Below are 19973 nucleotides of genomic sequence, written 5' to 3'. Positions count from 1 at the left end.
TGTTTAGGGGCTTTGTAGCTATTCTCCACAAGCAATTCTGCCAAAAGACTACCTACCTCATGCCATGTCTTCCTTCCTTGGGCAGTTCTGCAAAGCACTAAGTGGAATGAAAAACATTTAATAAAATATACTGCATTTAGATGCTAAGTAGCACATTGCTTCATTGGCTATGCTGCCTTGATTCACCCAAGCAGCTTTCATTTGTTATCTCAACAAAGCATTTTTGCAGATTGAGGCACAAGCTTGTACTTGAAGACTATGGCTGCAAAGCAAAGCTATGATAGGGACAAAATGGGATGTTGACAACAGAGCTCAGAACAGAAGCATGTTTGGTTTGTTCTTCCAGAATAATTTAGTCACAATACACCTAATTTCAGAGATGCAGGAAACAGGTCTGTACTCAATCTTTTTATTTTACTTCAAAAGCAAATGCTCTTATTTAACCCAGAGCTTGAATAATAAATATTTATATGGAAATCTTCCTTTTTTAAGTAATTCATTACTTTGGCCTCTGGGAACGGCTCACTGTGCCTCTGCCTCATTTTGAGCCGTGCTCTAATCTTCACTGTCACAGCAAATTGTTCAATGGATGAAAAGGGGAAGGGCAGAACCATGAACAGTGGGTTTTTCCACTTATTCCCTCTGCCTGTCTTAAGGCCTGGGAGACCCTTTCAGCTCAAATTTTTCTGTTAAGTGGCTCGAAGCACATGTAGTGCTCAGATCTGAGGAGGACCTGGACTGCAATCCATCCCTTTTATTTAAAAGGCAATCATGTCTTTCCTCACTTTGAAGGGAGAGCTGTATGCCACATTGATAGCCACATCTGTTGACTTACATTTAAGTGTATTTTGAAATCAGGTCAGGACAGCTGTATTTAAATTTGGACAGGCTGTCCAGCATGAACAGGGCAAAGGCATAACCAAATGGAGTGTTCATCTTCACACAAAAGACTAAATTCTTTTTTAAAAAAGAAAAGCTTGTTAAGGATAACTTGAGAAATCACCTTCCATCTCAACCACAGGCCTTTCCAGAATAACAAGACAGTGGCAATCACAAGACTCCTGTTGGATTTTTACTTTTATTTAAGCAGCAGAGGTGGTGTTAAACAGCAGCAGGTAGCAGCAACTAAGGAACCACTGCCCTTCGCATTTGTGCCAGATACTGGTAACAGGACTAGAATGACAGTGCTAAAATCCCAGGGTGAGGGTTCAGGGATAAGCTGTTACCACCCAAGGGCACCTCAAGCAAAGGTGGTGGTGTTGCAGCCCACATTGTCAGCACTGATGTCAAAGAAGCTGACATAGATTCTGAAAGGGAAGACACTGTTAGCTGCTGTGAGCAGGGCGCTGCAGGCTGGCCAAGGTGTTCTGGCAACAGGACACACAGCCACACTGTAGACTGTCCCCCGGGGCTTTACACTTCTCAGGACCGCAATGCATCTCAACAAGTTACACATTTCTCTTTGCAAACGCTGGCAGGTATGTTTGAGTGTTGTGTTGCATATTCCATGTCCCCATCCACCCTTTTAATGCCTTGCCTATTTACATTCTGGAGTTCCTTGTATTTTTTTTCTTCTTGTTTTAAGAAGATGTGAGGATGCTGGGTTTTATTTACAGTAATTTCTGGAGCAGATTAATGTACTTTCAGGAAAAGGACTAGAAATGCTTTTATGTAAGTGGAAGTTTTTGTAATAAACCTCCACTTGTACCTCACAGGTAGTAGGGAAATGTTAATACACTTTACTCAAATTATCAATTTAGTATCGCCAGGTTATTGTGTCTGTACCTGGGCTTTTGCAGATGAGATCTGCAGGTACATGCAGTGCTTGTACCTCCATCATTTTAACTACGTTATTTTACAGCTTCTGGGCATTGGCACTGCAGCTTATGCAATTGCTCCTTTCCTCTTTTTAATTGGAGAGTTGCTCTATTGACTTGGCATTTAGCCTCTTCAAGCAGAATGTTAATAGAAGAACACCAAAGGACAAGTCTAAGATTAATAGTTTTAACAATCTGTGGAAAGTCATGTCAGACAAGTTGCTCTATGAGCTCACCTGTCAGAAGGTATTTTCAGCTGTTTGTTCAGGAGTAGACCTTATTCTCCTGCTCTCCTATCTTGCCAATGCTATAGAGCAAGCATATAGCACAAGGGTCTGTGGAGCCACCAAAGAATGTGAGCTGATCGGGAGATCTGTATTGCTAGATACTATAGAAAGAAGAATATTCTTTTCCTTTGCCATCTTAGGAAAATTTTATAAAATCCAAGAAGGCATTTGTGTGCCTAAACTGCAGTGAAAATAGGTGCATGCCCATCAGTTATATTTTTGAACTTCTGCATGTTCTTCATTGCACTTCCAGACTTCCTAAATAATTTCCTGCAAGTCACAAAGATGAGAAGGTGGAATACCAATCCCATGGCATACCATTTGGGAACAGGCACTGCCATCACAATTCTTCCATCTGTTACAGAATGGCAGTATGCTTAACTAAAAGTACTAGCAGCACATGGAATAAATAAATAAATAAATAAATATTTTTTTTTAAAAAGCAGTCCTAGGCACTTAGATGCCTTTTACCACCTACTAAAATGCAAATAATTTCATTATTTTCCTTAAGTTACCCCGTGGCAAAGATCTTTCCCCGCCTGCTGTCTTGCTGCATTCAACCACAGTGTGCCCAGTTACATACTGAAAAAGGGGTTCTGGATGCTCAGCCCAGGTACACTTTTGAGAAGAGGACCCTGCAGTAACATCTTCACTGACTTTGAATTTGGGGTAGAAAGTTCAGGTGCTCCAAGAGCTCAGTGACCTGCAATACATCCAGAACCTGCTTGGAGCCACTGGACTCTCCCTGCCCATGCAGGAAGGCTGGGCGTGAGTGGGGGTGTGCAACTGCATTGCTGCTGCCCTGTGTTCCAGAGAGATTTTGCACCTCAGTGGCTCCTGCTGCAGTCTTCCCTGCTGAGGTAAACGTGAACTGACACAGCAGAGGTCTAAATCAACAACCCCCTCATTAAACAAAATACAGCCTAATCCTACTTTTGTTCATGGTAGCAGGAAAAAAAGGAAGAAAGTATCTATGTTAATATTAATGACCAGCCTGCAATTTTCCCTGTTGTTAATACACAGTGTCAGATCCACACATGGAGGAATCCAGGGATCAGTTCCTTTGGCATCCATCTGGCTTCTGTTCTTACCCACGTTTATTAGCAGCGCATCACTGGAACTCAGCAGCAATTAACCCTCTTGGTAAAACAAGCTAGCCTGAGTACCAGGAGTTGTGTGGGTAATTAGCCTTGGCCATCATTTACAGCTTGTTTGAGTGCAGGGTGCATCAGACCACAGCAGTAAAGCATAAGCCAATGAGATCCTGCTGTGGTACCACTTGTTCGGCCCTGTTCTCCATACCCTGTGTTCTACCAAATGTAGGTACATATAGGCCTTTAACATCCACCCTTGAAGCAAATTATTATTAAAAAAAAAAAAAAGTCAAGCTGAAGTGTTGATCAGCGTTATTTTCTTCTTAGAGGAGTTTGAAAATGTTTGAAACAGTTTTTCCAGTAGAACCCCCCCCATTTGTTTAAAAATAAAAGTATATTTTTTCCAAATGGTACCATTTCCTGAGAGAGGAAAGCTCTGCATACCAGCCCACCCTAATCCTTTCCTTCTTTCTGTGTTATAACTAAGAGACTCTCCCTTTCCTATTGCCTCCTTTATCACGAAGAGCTTGCATGCCCTCTTCAAAAAATCTCTTTGTTGTTCCCTGTATATTCCTAAGTCCCATTACATATCCCTTCCACAAGGCTGCACAAACCTGTTCCAGCTGCATCCCAGCTCTGGCCTCTAGCTTTATATTCAGGAGCCGTTATGCAAGAACCACCAGCTGACACTTCCCTTCCTCCCCCTCCCCCCCTGCAAAAACAAGTACTTGTTTGCTAGACTGATAAAAAAAAAAAAATGTTGTGTGTGGTTTTTTTTTTGTTTTTTTTTTTTTTTTTTTCCAAGAGGGATAGAACACATCAGTTTTACATAAGAATTTCATTATATTACTGCATGTGTTAGGAAAAAAAATAATATAATCCTACTCCTATTTACAGTTAAGCCTGCTTTCAGTGGAGATGAGGCTTACGCAAGCCTAAAACATGCTTCTGCCTATTCCCCAAGATAACTAACTTTGGTCAAATTTGACAGAGATTGATTTCCTACATGTTTAATGGGACTGGTTGATTGCATAGAGCTCCATTACTGGCCCTAGAGACAGAGGCCTCTTTATTGGACATCAAACAATCCGTCTAAAAGAGACACAGTAGAACCAGGCTTCTCCACATCAGCTGGCTTTTTAACTCAACACTAAATCAATTTGATGACAACATCCAATGACATACAACTGTCTTTTAAAGTATACAGCCATACAATAACAAATGGAAATATTCTAATTATCAGTGCTGAACTGAGAATTGGATTGGTGAAATACATATCAGTACTATTAACCATCCCACCACTGGTAGAATTCATGGTGCAAGTCTAATGCAAAACGTGTCTGGGAGTCACAAACTTTTCAATTTTTCCTTCAAGAATTTACAGTAGAATTTCAGCTAGTTAAGCTGGCTGCTTCCTACCTTATACCACTGAGGAATTAAAAAAAAGTTCTTGTCTCTTCCATAACAGCCTACCTCTTCAGCCTGCTGGCCTAGAAGAGTCAGAGTGTCTACTGATCCTTGCATTCATCTTTAGTGTTTTTCCATTGGTGCAGCTCTAATCTGCCTACCTCTTTCTCAAATTAAGTGGCCTGAGACTGGATGGGGTACTCCTACTAAGGCTTACTTCTATCTTGTGGCCAACAGAAGTGGAATTCCTATTGGAAGAAAGCTTATTGACTTGAGATGATATCTCTTACTGTCTCCTGTGCATACAAGCTGTGGTCATCTGCACATCTCACTCCAAGCCATTACAGGAAGTGTTGGCTAGATCTGAGCATAACATACTACTGGGGGACTGCTTAAAATGTTCCTGATTTTGACAAAACCAGGCCAGCTGCTTACAATTTTCTTAGCATTTTTAAGACATTCCAAAGTTTGTTTTAATATTTTCAGTTACCTCACTTGTTTTTTAATTTTGAGTCAATTTTCCCCCTTCTTTCCTTCTCAGGATGCTTCTACCTGTGGCAGTTTTCAAACAATTGCTGAGGGGTTCGTAGATCTCTGTTGCCATCTTAAGCAGTCTGGGGTGACTGAGAGCACTTTGTTTCCATGAAGAGCAAAGATCTGCTTGAGAACTTCAGGTGTCCCAGTGGGCAGAGAAAGGTTTGCACAATCCTTTTTGTCGGCACCAGAATTTCATTCTTTCTAGGGTTTCAAAGCATCACTCCCATTTTCTGAAAACACTCATTTACTGAATACATAAACAGGGTACTTCATCAAGCTGCAAAAGATCTATATCAGATTCATTTAAGTTACAGCTGCTACAGCATCTGAGGAGTAGCTCATGTTATAAAGCTTACAGCTCTGTAGAGCAGCTTTCACTTTGTTTTTCATATTCATCAACAGTCTTCAGTAAACAACTGATAGTTACTAGTGACTTTTCAGGATTAAGAAAATAAAAGCCTTGTAAGACCTTATAAGACCCTTAATGACAGTATTTCAGTACTCCACCTCAGTAGCATATTGCCATGGGTTTTGGCAGGTAAAAATCACTCAGGTTGATAATAAAATCAGCAGACAGAATTTACTCTGCTGTTTTGACTACAAGCAGCAGGATGTCACATGGGTATTTTTGCTAGATGTCCGAGCAAGCTGAATACATTATTTTTTCTTCATCTATAAGCACTAGGCTACAGGCAGTTTGGTGGCACATAGCAAACATATTCAGCAGGACTGCAAGGAAGTTAGCAGATAAGGCTTGCTTTCAGTCAGCTAGATTCTTGAGAGGTATTCAGAGATACCTGCATATACATACCCACACACATCTTGTGTCTTGACCTACATGGAATACCATCATATACAAAGCTAGCTTAAATACTTCAAGTGTTTTAAAAACCTCAGCAGAACTGAGGCATTTGTACAGAGCAAAGACTCTAAATACTGGTGAGACATTAGATATACTAGTTTATAGAGACTATCACTGAGAAATAGCTCATTGTATAGGCACTGCTGACTAAAAGAATCATCTGGATTTACCTGTACTGGCTTGCCCATTGCTTTTGATAACTGCTGGGTGAGCTCCCCCGTGAAAGACTCTGGAACTTTATCCTTGCTTATATTTGTACTAACAAGGAACTTGGGTGTCTTTGCATTTCAAGAGGGTTTTCTTTCAGCTCATGTTGTTTACAACTTTATTTCTAACTCACCTGCAAAACAATTTACATCACTGTGCTAGTAATCACCTCAGGAGCCTTTAAATAGTCAGTGGTACCTTCCTCAGCTGTTCCTGGAGGGGTAGGAGTGCCTCAGGAGAGTTGAGGCTGCATGTGCCACCCCGAGGCTGCTAATGCAGGTAGTCAATGTGCAGCTTCCGTAGGGGGAAAGGTGGGCTTCTTGTGTTCTGGAAATCAAAGGATACAAAATGACACTTCATATTTGGATACAGCCTGATTGTGAAAACCAGTGAAAAAGCAAGTGTTTCAGGGACTGTTTGAGAGTGGGAGACTTAAAATGTGCTTTTTTATGCAAGTCTCATCGTTATTTAAAACATTTAGATGGACACCTCAATTGTGAGGTCTGGGACCCTTTCTGTGGATTATACCATAACAGAAAAACCCCAGTAGCACATGTTGTAGAGACCTTCCCTGAACTGTGACTAAGTCATGATAAAAATGCCTTAAAATCAGTCTTGATTTTCTGAGCATTGGATTCTACATATTCAGAGGTGACTTGTTTTCAATTTGCTCCTTTGTTGTGCAGATAGTCCCACAGCAGTCAGCAGGATCTCTTGGAGATAGGAAATCCACAGGCTTTCTAAAATGAGAGGGTTTTATCCAGAGTGGAGTACGTGGCAGAGCTGGGATCAGTTCTCTTTGCTGCCTAGTACAGTCTTACAGGAAATAAGTAATTTAGAAGGGTCATATGGTATTTGGTAGGGGGTGTTTGCAGTGAGATGTGTAGTGGGAAAACAGGTCAGAAATGCTGATAGGGATAAAATAAATGGTTTATTAATCTCTCCATGTTAAAGGTGATGGGTGTGTTTATGCCTGGTAGTTTCCGTGATTTAAGGGCTTTCCTATAAACTCCATTCTCCAGCCTGTGGAAAAGAAGGAGAGCTTTCTGTAGCTTGCCCTAAATTCTTGTACTGCAAGTGTCATTTAAACACTTTTTAAATGATGATAACCTCTGAATGAACATGCTTTAGTTGATTTTGTGGTGTATGTTGATTTTTAAGTCAGTTCTTTCCCTGTAGCACCCTTGCTATAAAAAGCCAGGAAATAAAAAGTCAGGAGATTAATTACTATATGCCAGTGTTCATCTACAGCCCATGTTAATGGAATGTGTCTCCTGTAGATGAAGCATTCTGAAAATAATGAGAATCCAGGAAAAAAAATCCAGAAATAAAGTCTGTTTGTACAAACAGAATTTTCAGGGCGTTTCCTATGTCAGCATTAAAAACAAACTCAAGTGACAGATCCATTTGTAAGGAGAGGGACTGTTGTTTGTAATATTGATGAATCTTTTCTTCAGTGATTAGTTGAAAGTAAGTGACACGATCCGAAGCATTTAGTTACCAATCATACTATAGTTGTTAGTGGTCACTTGGAAAAACTTAAACTGTAATTCCAATGAATGTCACAACCTATTTTTTCTGCTGGGTACAATAATCACTCGTTATTCGCAGCTTGCTTACATAACAAGAAAAACATTTCCAAAACAAACTCTTCTCTGAAAACATCTGATGTAATTCCCAGAAGCTGATGTACCAGGTTGGAAATCAGATCCTTGGACACCAGAGGTACTCTTGGGAATGTGCTTTATTTTATAGGAACCATTTTACTTCTTTTGCATATAATAATATCTCTGTTTGGCAGGTCTTTCTCCCTGCCTAGGGATGTTCCTCACTGAGATTTCTACTACATCTCGAGAAGGATTGTTGCACAGTACAATTTCACTTCCAATATTTTTTTTCTATTAGCATGGTTGGGACCTTTTTTCCTAATTTACTGTGCTAAATTTTGAATCTCTATCTGCTCGGGTCACCCTAAACCATGTATCTAGCTTTTCCTCTATCAGCCTGCTAGTCAGATATTTTAGACTTCTGTGTTTCGCCAGCCTCAGTACTGAAGATCATTTAGCCTTCTTAATCCTTCCCTCCCATGGTTTGTCTCCTTAAATTATTTCACTTGTTCCTTCATATTTCTGATACTCTTCTCTGAACTATTTGTCAGCAGTTTACTGATTCTGAGGTATTTTGAGCTAGTGAGGTCTTATTTAAGAAAGCTCAATAACAAACTGTTCAGGTACCTGTGGCATTGGACAGAACTCATGGGAACAAGAGAGACCAACTGAGGCCCAGGGTTGTGGCTGTGAGCAGAGCCTGTATATATATACTCATAGCAGGATTTGGGTCCTATAAACTGTTAACAAAATATTTTAAAACTTCATAAGGTAGACTAGCACAAAAAAGGTTTTTTTAGTTAGAAAAAATCTCAATATATCCAGTAGATCTTAAAACTGAGTGATAAAATTTCCTGTGAAAATATTTAGATAACAGCAATAAATAAAATTCTAGCATAATGAATTTCATATCTACTTTTTTTTTTTTTAAAAAAAAAAGAAATAAAAAAATAAAAAGGAATAAGAGACAGAAGAGCTTGAAGTCTGTTTTTAATGTTTCCTGTTCAGTCCTATTGCAACACTGTTTCCTGTCTTTTCTAAAAGATGCAAATTTCTCCTCTGGACATTCAGAGTTTTGTGCAGAACAACTGTTCCTTAGGAAAGTTACTTTCAGTGACTGAGGTTTCTCTTTTTCCAAAATTCAACTTGTTGAACTCTGCTTTTATTTCCATGATTGACTTTCCCTTGGTCTCGGGGAGATACAGGTAGATTAAAATTGCCGATAAAGCAAGGATTCCCAAAAAGATAAGGAAGCAGAAGGGTCCAAGGTTATCCTGCAAGCAGAAATGGGAGACACTGTAAGGAAAATAAGAATCTCATTGCTATTTCCCTGCCCTTGGGTGCAAGTGTGTGTCTGAGTAATTAAAATTCAAAGGTGTGCTCAATACACAAACCAGGACGAGTATCAAACCAGGAGTTTCTACTGTCTGTGTTTGACATGAGTACAATTGCTATGCCTCTAACACGCTTGGGGGATTCCTGAGCAGGTTGGTATTTGGACAGAGCTCTCAGCTTTGCATGTCATTGCAATTTATTGCTATTATTTTTCTCCCTGTCAGCATTCAGATGTGGATTAGCCTGGAGGGAGGGATCCAGTTAGAGTCACTTACAACAATCAGTGGAAAAATCATGCCAAGTACAAACAGTCCCATCCAGTTGATGCAGCCAACAATCAGAAAGGCTGATGGTCTGAATGACTGGCTGAAGATTTCAACCATGATAGATATAGTGGCTCCAGCTGAAAAAGAAAAGCAAAACACAAACCAGATATATGTGTTTCCTTAGTTCCTCAGTGGAGCTTTCTTCTGCTGAAGATCCTTGCAATGGCAGTGGTAGAAAACGTCAGGCAGGCAGAATAGGTGGGTGAAAGACCTTGGTTCTAGAAAGGGACTACAGCTGTTAATTTTTGACTTCAGCTGTTAATATGGGTTTCTCTTGTACGTACTGGAGTCCTTTTTCTGGTGCCAGTGATCTGTGCAGTTCCATATTGCACTAGTAGCTGTTATTAGCAAGGTAATTTATAAAACTGACTCCCCTTTTAACTCTGGTGGTCAGTTCCACCTGAAGCATGTTGGTAGGCATAAAGCTTAACCTGCTAAGTTAATGAAAGGTATGATCACTATGAGGTACCTGGAAATGCCTAGGATCCTGGTTTTAGATGAGTATTAAAAAAATTTTTCTGAAATCTCTCTTTCAATCCCACTGGAGAAGATGATACTGTATTTTAAATTATTTAGTTCCTGTGATCAGCAATAACATTTGAGGTGTCTGTATCGTTTTCCTGTCTCCCAGTTGTACGTATCTGCCTTTCACTCCTTAATTTCTAGAACTTTTTACTGTGGGACTAGACTGTTCTTCCTCTGCTATGTGTCAACAACCAGTGTGATATAAAATTTCCTCCCAGTTGCCACTGATGTACTTACACGGTCCAGTTCCATAGAAGACAACGAATAGGAAGATCAAGATAACACTGAAGTAGTGCATCCAGAAAAACTGATGCTAAAAGTGAGAAACAAATGATATCAAACCTTTAGATACATGACAGAATAGCAGACCTCTGTATTTTCTGCCACTGACTCAAATTTTTATACATATCCTGTGAGGCAAGACAGGAAAGGTGGGCTGATGCTGAGTATGTAGCCAGAAGGCTGCTGGCTCTTTACCTGCAGTGACAAGGTCATGGTAAGGAGTGCTAGCACAGTACACATCAGCGTGTATCCTCCCCACAGCAGCACCTTCCTCCCAAATCGGTCTATAAGAGTGCTCTGAAAAGCAGAAAACACTGGTCATAAACACCAGCTCTCAGATGAACTAATTCCTCCCCTCTCCATGTGTTCTTCACAGAAGACTTCTCCGAATAATAGCCAGAAATCAATGTCATTTGAGAGTCTCTTAATTCCAGATGACTTTGATTAGATTCTTCAAAACTAATTCATTATTAATTAAGCTGTGTTTATTAGTCAACTCTAGGCTGTTATTAGACAGTTCCCTTTCTTGTGTGCTGGTATATATTGAATTGTGCACACATACATACGCACACACACATCTAATCCAGAACATCAGAAAATTATTTTCCATAATAAAAATGAGTCTAAAGACATACAGTCATGCAAATAATTTGGGAAAAGAGCTGCCTTTTATCCTGCATGTGGTTTTGCAGAAGCAGAAGATGTGTCTTAGGTTGTACATATCTTCCCTGAGCCCAGTTATAGATAAGGAAAAGTATAACTTGACCACATTACATTTTTCCTTCAAACTCAAGTCTGAAAATACTTACACACAGTATAGAGGATAAGCATTCACACAACCCAACTCCTAGGGACACGTATGGGATAAGGTATTCTTCAAACTTGGCTGTGTGGAATACTTCGAAAGAATAGAAGTATATCTGAAAAATGCAGAGAGGAAATGCACCTGTGAAAAAAGTGTTGCAATTGTGATGTATTTCTAAGCTGGTGTAATAACATTAACTTAGAGGGGTTTGTAACTCTGTCTAGAGTTGTCTCTTGTTCTGGGGATAAAGAGTCTACTCAACTGCATTGATTCCACAGAGCTGCAAGGTGGTCATGACAGTCATCAAAATATAAAGTTGCCAGCGCAAAGATCGCTCTTTTATTATTTCGAGGACACGTAAGGTTTTTGTGCTTGTCATTGCAGCCTTCTCCCTCATAATGTCATCAATTTCTGCTTGATGGTCTCCTTCACCCCAGAGCTTCCTGATCGCTGTTGGGGAGAAAAAGGGGAATAGATTGTTCTACCAGTATAGCTCCATCATGAATGGCTATGTCAAACCCTTTAGTCTGCCTGTCGATTGGCCTAGGTGGTGGTGTTGGTGCTGTCTGCTTCTGTCATCTGGCTGGGTCTGGGACAATAGGCAAACGGAAGAATTTTGTGTCTCTGGTTGCCAGCATAACATAACTTTCTAATGTTGAGTTGACTTAATTTTAAACAAAGTAAACATTTAAGTACATTTTATTTAATAAAAAATGAACTGCCTAAACCATCTTCTTTAAAGAAATAAAGTAGTGCCCACCAAAATGGGAAATGTTAAATATGCTAATATGTATCTATTTTTCTTAACTGATTCAATTAGGCTGAGTGAGGCCCCATGTTAATACAGATCTATTGCCATAGGTACCTCCTGTTTATTTTCGAACTGCCTCTGCTATTACTCCATGGCACTGCACTGTGCTGCACTGTTCTGCCCTGCTTTCTTATCTTCTCCAGAGGCTGTCACTCTAACGTCAAATGAAGTGAAGTAAGTGAGGAAAGTAGACACTCTACCTTTCCTGCAGGCTTCCTCATTACCCTTCTGTATCAGGAGGTAGGATGGTGAGTCAGGTAAAAATGGGAGGGTAACCAGTTGAACCAATGCTGAAAGTCCACTAGATGCTAACAACCATGGCCACAAAGCTTCGCTTCCTAAAATCTCCCTGGAAAGTGTATGTGAAACAAGATTATGCTGAAATAATGGAATAAGTGTTCAGGAAGTTTTTGTGATTGATGAAGATTGCTCAAATTCCATTCAAGGGTGCAGTGGAGTAAAAACCTGAATTGATAATTTGGCAAATTTCACAAGTTTGGCTATTTTTATTTTTGGCAATTTTAAAGGAATTATTTGACATTTTGAAAAGATTTCTAAATATCATTAGGATCCAATAAAATGTCTAGAGAGCTGATGAAACTCATTTGACCACTCTTTGACAACAGGATCAAAACATCTTGCTAAGACTTTTCATGTAAGTATAGTAAATTTTTAAGAGTAAGTCCCTTAGTAGATAGGGTGTGGAAATAAGAAGAAATCAGATTATGAGTAATTAATTTTCTGTCTCCTATATTTAAAACTATATGTTTGCCTCAAATATGATCAAAACTTTTCTTCTGACATAAGCTAAGGCCTGTTTTAGGGAAGATAAGAGGGTTTCTCAGCCACTGACTAGGTGAGAGCATAAGGTTATAGAAAGATTTCTACTACTCTTGCTGTAACCTGATAGAAAGGTTGAAGTATTTACCGTAGTCCAATAACCTGTCCTGTGAGTTTTCCCAGTGTCAGAAAAACAGAAACTGTGGAGTTGGTAAATCCACGCAGCTTCTTGGGTGAAATCTCTCCTACGTACTGAGGATGTATATTGAGAGAAAAACCTTTAACACAGAAGAAGATAAATGACTATTAAAATATTTAGAAAAGCTTAACTTTCTGACTCCATTCTCTCTTACATTGTTTCTATTCACTCTGGTATTTGGATTACAATTTCTTGCAAAAGGGATGACGTCTTTCACTTTTTTTGAGTGCCTAATATATTTGCTTTAAAAATCATTCTCCAAGAATGGCAATACTTGTAGAGACAATCCTGGGACAGCAAGGATGCTTGCACTCCACAGTGGCATGAGCACATACCTGTACCAATGCCATAGAGAAAACGTCCAATCAGAATCATCTCGAAGGATTTGGCTGTTTTACTGAAGGCCATGAAAAGTGCAGCTACCAGCATGATCAGATTGGTGCACATTTGGCACTTTTTTCTGAAAAAAAAAAAAAAAAAAAAAAGAAGCAAGCCCATGAGAATTTAGTGTGAAATGTGAACCTCTTGTACTTTTTTTTTACTAGTCTTGCTGTGATAAGAAGCATGGTACAGCCATTCCTGCTGTTTTGAGGAATGGCTGAAATAATTTTGACTTTGGATAGTCAAAGCGATTGTTTAAAATTTTAGGATCCTTTAGATTTGAATTTATTAATATCTTTTAGCTTAGAATTTAAACAGTTGGAACATTTCATCAGCATTTCCACAGTACAAGTGGGGAAGGAGATCAAAGAACTGGCCCAGCTTGTCACCAAGATTTTTAAATGGGTAGAACTCATCATAAAATGTCAGGATTTTCCCCAGAAATAGTGTGAGTCCATGGCTCCCATTCTAGAATGGCTCATATTAAAGATACTCTTGGCTAAATGGATGTGATCTGAGATGGTAAAAAGCATTTTTAGAGGCATATTTCAAAAGATATGCTGTGTGAATCATGGGTTGGTATGTTCACAACCCTGATGTCTCAGGCTCAAATCAAAGCCTTTTGCACTCAGTTGTTTTGCTGTGATGCTTGCTAAACAAGAGTCCTCTTGTAAACATTAAGGATTCACAGAGATCCTGTGTTCAGAAGACTGTGATTCAGCAATTAAGTTATCATGTTAAATAACCCATAGGAGAAGTGCATGATCTTGTTTTCCAGCCTTTGGAGACCCTCTGCGTGTGGGATGAGGCAGTGTCCCACAAGAAATTTCTTGGGGGCACTTACCTGATAGGAAAGAACACAATTGCAGGCAGGCTAAGATGGTTTGTTGAGACCCATGTGAGGGGCCTCTGGATCAGTGGGTTGTGGAGCAGATCTTTAAGTGGGTCACACCAAGTAGATATGTTTGCCAATTTCTCTGCAAATGAAATTAGTGGTGTTACACACAAGGCACTGAGAACAGACCAGACTGGTGAGGAATCCTTTCTCCATCCAGTGGAAAAGGTAGTTTGGAACTGACTTTCAGTAAAATGGATTGCCAAGAACAGAGATGTCTCTTGGAGAATTTGTTTTGACGCTGATTGTATCTTTACAGCGCAAATACAGGCAATTTATTTTTTTTTCTATTCTCTTCCAATTTTCATTAGATTAAATCTGAATATTTAATATAATGTCATCACCCCAAAATGAGGCTATTTAAATGGAAATCTGGCTCTTCTTTGACACTTAAGGATATCTTCCACACAGTGGTTTCCCTGTGGTTAGAGTAACTGCAAATAATGTGTTACAACACAAGACACACAGCTCCTTTTCTGGGGTTTGTAAAGCTTGGGAGATTTTTATGAAAGTCATAGGGGATCTTGGAGACAACATGAGACAGGTACACTGTCCTGCTACTCCCAGAGACACTGATCTGGTGATGTGATGATGAATGTAACCTGTACAGTTCACTGGGGAGGGCAGGTAAACAAGTTAAAGGACTGCTTGCTACTTGGAAGAGGTGGATGTGCTAGCAAACCAAATCAGTTTTCTTCAATCAGACTGCTTCAACCAAAAAGAAGAGGTTTATTTCTTCACCTTGGTATTTACCTGTATTTTCTGATTATTGAGCTGTTACAAAAACCACTTACTTCCTGTATTTTGTAGTCAGGTAGCCACAGCAGAGGCTCCCCAGAAATCCTCCTATCCCATAAACAGACACTATGAAGGACCACAACAGCATAATTGTCTCAGGATGGAGAGGAGAGCCGTGTCGCTCTATCCAGGTTTCATTAATAAACTTCCTGATGTGCTGAAAAATAAAATAAGATTTGACTGTATAATGGATGTAAGATCCCTACATATTATTTGGCTGTTGTAGTTCAGTTGTAGCTTGTGGTTCTAAGATTAGATTTATTTTGAGGTTGACTTCCTTAGTAAGACAAGTTAGCTGAGAGATTACAAAATCTTCAAGTTTGTATCAATCAGTAAACTTCCTAGGAAGTGTGCTAAATGCACATTTTCTGCCTCCCTTTGCAGGCTTGTATACTATGTGGTAAGAACTTATTTCAAGCAGAAAATGCCAGCCTGTTCTTTAAAGGAAAAAAGTTCTCTACACATTTGTTGTTACTATTAGCCAAAGAAAAAGCATAGATGTATCAGCTGAATGCTCAGTAAATTTGATATTTGTAAGAGAATGGAGAGGCTCAGCTCTCCTTTTTGTGTTTTCAACTTCAGTGAGATGACTACTTACCACAGAAGGGTAGTTGATGACAGAAATGTGGAATCCATATGGGAAACTACCACCAATTCCCAGCACTAAGATCATTTGAAATAGTCCCCGGAACTGAACCTGCAATGCAAAAATAAAATGCTCCATCAGTTCCTTATTGGTCTGGATTTTTGCAGGGCCAGAGTCTTTGTAGCCACACTTGTCCTTCTCCTGTGTCCACTTCAAATCCTCTTGAATTTTTCAAAAAATAACATTTCTCCAAAATCCCCCTAAACTTACTGCTAAAGTGCAATCATCAGCCACAGTGCCACAGCAAAACTACATGCTAGTATAAGAGCGATAACCCACCACTTTGCTTGCAAGAAGAAAAAGGATTTTTAAAAGATGTTCCTGATAGTACAAGTCTCACTGAATAACTCAATATCTGACAGGATGGCTGGATAAAAGTGTCAGTCATGGATGCAGGGAAGAGGGAATCAGTTTCCTTGTCTAAAATAACCTATGTACATGAAACAATAAAGATATGCCACAAAAGTACAACGTCAGAAATCAACAACATTTTATTGTACTCTCTGCTTTAATTTCTGACTGTGCTGTATGCTTAAGCATAAGAAAGAAAAGAACTTTTTAACATTCAGCTTTTTTAGAAAGGCATAGACTACAAAGATAAGATAATAATTTGGAATAGCCCCTGTAATTGCATTCAAAGAAAAATCTTCCTGTCTTAGATTTGGGATTTCATTTCTCCTTTCTCAATATTTTATTTTTTCTACTTATTTAACCATGAAAGTATGTGCTTGCATAATGAAGGACTTGGCATCTTCCAGGCTAGGAAGATACTGTCTGTCTGTAATTTCCTTGGTCAAGAATTAGGGATAGCTGCTTTGATGAATGAAATAATTTTAACTGTAAATAAGGAAAAAACATAAGATGTAACTACTTAGACCTTTCTGAGGTATGTGATACCACTGATCATCTGTCCTGTTTCTAAGTGCCTGCAGGGCTAGATGGAGTTATCCTCAAACAGCTTAGACTATACCTAGCAAACCAAACCTAGGACAATTGTGATTTTAGCCCCATCAGGATCTGTGTTGGGTTTAACTGCCTCTGTCTTTTTATTCAGCACATCACAGACCAGGACAGTAACATCATCTCTGTATAGAGGACACTGTGTTCTTTTCACATCACATATGAACTCCATGAGCTCAAAGCTTTTTGGAGATCAGTGCCTGGATGAAGAGAAGCTGGTAGTCAGGCAAGAACAAAGTAATGCAAATGTGAATAATGCTGAACTGAGAGTTACTTAGAAGAACACTCCTTTTAATGGTTCTTAGGTCCACCTTTTGAGCACTTGTTACTTAATCAGTCCACAGCTGGATTTTCCAAGTTATCACATGACAAGAACTAAGAAGCTATAGACTAGAAGACTGTACATTTCCTTAAAAATCCTGTCTCAGATTCAAAGAATTTGCTAACTGACAAAAGGATTCAAACAAATTAAGAACTTAGTCTCTCACTCTTCCTTTTTCTTTTGTAACATACTTACAAAATAATAATTTTAATACTTAAAAAGTAAAGCAAAATAGCTTCTTGCCGGCATTTGAGAAATAGAACAAGAAACACTTAAGACTTCTCTCTTGTTTAAGACAATGGAAACTCTTGATGGATGATATCTTTTTTTATCTTTGGATGAAATGATGAAAGTCACTTATTTTAAAGCTTATGTCATGATTCTTTAGCCTTTTGCAGTACAGTTAAACTATTCATTACTTTGGGAAGTAATCAGAGTGCTTAACACTTGGTATTGCTCTCAGTAATTCGTAAGACAAAAGTAAATTAGCATCATCATCATCAGAACTGCTAGGACTTTTGTTAGTTTTTATTTTATCTTATTTTTATTTTATTTTATCTTGTTGCATGGAAAAGATTTTCATGGCCCCAAGCCCCATTGTTCTTGGTGATGTTTAAACACACAAGAGAATGATAGTCTCTTTACCAAAAGACCTTACAATCTTTAAGGAATCTGGATCTTTAGTATTATGTTAGCTTTGGCTTTTGTAAGTCAGAGCCCTGAGAAAAAGTGACCAGATACTCACCAGGTCAGAGAAGAAAGTAGCCATCTCCTATGAAAGAGCTGATTGCTGTTGCTTACTGGTTAGTACCTGCCAAAAGAACCAAATGCTTGCATTATGCAATAGCAGTGTTAGTGAACTAGTCCCATGTTATTGAAGTTAAATTTTACTTCGAAGGTTTTTGAGTTAATTACATGTATTTCAGCTGTTGTACAAAGTTTAGAATTGTTGGATTAAATATTTCAACCATTGGTTGTGTCTAGCCCAAGTAAACAACATGGTCTCCCTTGCAGGGAATCTTTATACCTCATGAATTCCATCTCGTTCTAGGGGGATAGGGAACAGAGACACCAATTTTAAACAGGATTTCAATAATCATAACTTGCTTAGTTTTCAGTATAAGCTAAGAAACATAAAGACAAAGTTTTTCTCTTGGGAATCTTAGATGGGGCTTGGACAGTGAACTATAGGACTTTGACATACAGTAGGAAAGAACTATTCTCTCTTCATATGACAGGAACTAGAGCACATTGTAACTTAATCATTACTTAAAGGAATTTAAATTCTCCATCATTTTGGAATGGAGTGCAAACTTAATGATTCTGTAGTGGCACACCAGGCTTGACCAGCTAAATATTTAATAGTAGCTGATTTTCCTTCACTTGGAGAGAAAGATTCAACGTCATGCACAGTTTTATCTGGTATTTCCATTACTTAGTATATGTATTTCTGTGTCTGTGATGAAAAAAAGATTGCTTTGAAACTGTCCTGTAACCTCCATAGCTGGATTGATGTCTCTTCCTTCAGACAGAAAATTCTCAGCTTTTAACTTCATTTATTTCATAATTAAGAGGGTTTTGCATGTATTAAGTTGGTAAATGGCTTAGTTATCATTTGCCATTTACACTTCAGTTAAAGAAGAGGATGAAGAAATCATAAAGGGCTTATTGGATGTAAGTGGTCATATTTACTAGCAAATACATCACATGGAAAGAATATTCACAGATTCTCTAGCTAATGTCTGAAATGTAGCATGTAGCACCACCTGGCCGTTTCTCCCATCATTGTGCAGTCCTCATCAAGAAGTTGACTTTGTTGTTGGTGTGTGCTGAGAGTTCATGGCAGGTTTTTCTTCCAGATGAGGTTCTCTAGCAGATAAACTGTTGTTAGAGCACAAACAAGACTGTCCCTTTGATGCCAAGAATTAGTTTCCTTTTCTGTAAAGTCGTACAAAGTTGAAACAACATAATGTGCATCTGACAAAGGAAAGAAATTCCATGTTAGCTGCTAGTATCTGCCTTGCTTAGATGATATTCAGGGAAGACACAAGCAGGCAATAATATGTAGCTACCAGCATGGGGCATTCCTTCTCAAATACAGATATTTTGTTGTACATATGTCCTACTTCACCCACTCCTACTTAGTACACTGTACACACTGTAACTTTTACTCTTTGCTCTTGTACTTTAATTTAGGATTCCTACTTTTGGTAGGTTGAGTCTTCCTCTCATAATGCCCTTACTATGTAATGTCTATTGCATTTATGTTTATCAGTTGCTGTACTGCTTCTCTGCTCTTATTACTTACACTGTGCTGATGCCCCCTTTATTAGATGTGCAGTTTCATAATTAGTGCTAACACGTAGTTAGCAGATATCTTACAGATATCCTTTAGTCATAATTGTGATCAAGACACTAAATCTCACAACATCAGGTCATTTAGTCATTTATCTTGCAATTTTAGTGTCACGTGTAACACACATACGCAAAGCTGTGCTAAGCCTTCCTTAGTACAGGCCAGCTAGACCAGATCTATGGTTTTTTGTGTCTGGCTGACAGCACTTCACTGATACAGCTTTTAAGTGTTTGTATCTGCCCCAGTTTGAGTCAGTGTTTGAGACATATTCTTCCTATGAGCTGATGTCTCTGGAAGAAAGTGTACATCTATTGTTCCTGAAACTTCTGAATGACTGTTGTCTTTGTCTCTGTCACCTCCCATGTATATTTGAACCATACCTTTTTGGTGTTTCATCCCTTGACCAGACTGTTACCAGAATGCAGCTCTTGCTCCACTGAGCACAGGCAAAGGTTGACCTGTGCTCCAAACAGCTGTTCTGCTTCGTTATCACATTAATGTTCCATAGGGCATCTGCTTTCTTCCTGGTGAGGATCTTCTGGGGAAGGCTTTCCTAATAACACCTAATGAATAACTGAGATCAGAGAAGAGGCTCACTGGAGAGTCAATCCAGCAATGGTACATGATGCCACTCTGCTTACATTTCCAAAGACTTCAGGTATTGTTGTAATGAAATGAAGGAAGTTTTCAGAATAACTGGTTAGGAAAAAGAATTCTGTTTTGCAAAAAGTAGG

General features: G+C 38.9%; 1 protein-coding gene and 1 pseudogene across 1 annotated transcript; both read right to left on the bottom strand.

The window, feature by feature from the left end:
- Positions 1–1240: 1240 nt before the first annotated feature.
- Positions 1241–6766, bottom strand: LOC122154705 (annotated as a pseudogene).
- A 2119-nt stretch (positions 6767–8885) lies between these two features.
- On the bottom strand, positions 8886–17697 carry LOC104367657 (solute carrier family 2, facilitated glucose transporter member 11). Its single transcript, XM_009974818.2, has 12 exons — positions 17629–17697; positions 15554–15652; positions 14952–15112; positions 13217–13341; positions 12831–12960; positions 12103–12251; positions 11354–11541; positions 11096–11206; positions 10482–10583; positions 10242–10317; positions 9429–9556; positions 8886–9092 (listed from the first exon to the last, which is right to left on the bottom strand). Exons 1-12 carry the CDS (start codon positions 17650–17652, stop codon positions 8886–8888), a joined length of 1500 nt encoding a protein of 499 aa, XP_009973120.1. The 5' UTR covers positions 17653–17697.
- Positions 17698–19973: the final 2276 nt, after the last annotated feature.

The sequence above is a fragment of the Tyto alba genome, unplaced genomic scaffold (assembly GCF_018691265.1).
Source record: "Tyto alba isolate M040663 unplaced genomic scaffold, T.alba_DEE_v4.0 Super-Scaffold_44, whole genome shotgun sequence".
NCBI lineage: Eukaryota > Metazoa > Chordata > Aves > Strigiformes > Tytonidae > Tyto > Tyto alba.
Note: the sequence above shows the minus strand (reverse complement) of the source record. Positions and strands in the feature narration are given on the sequence as shown.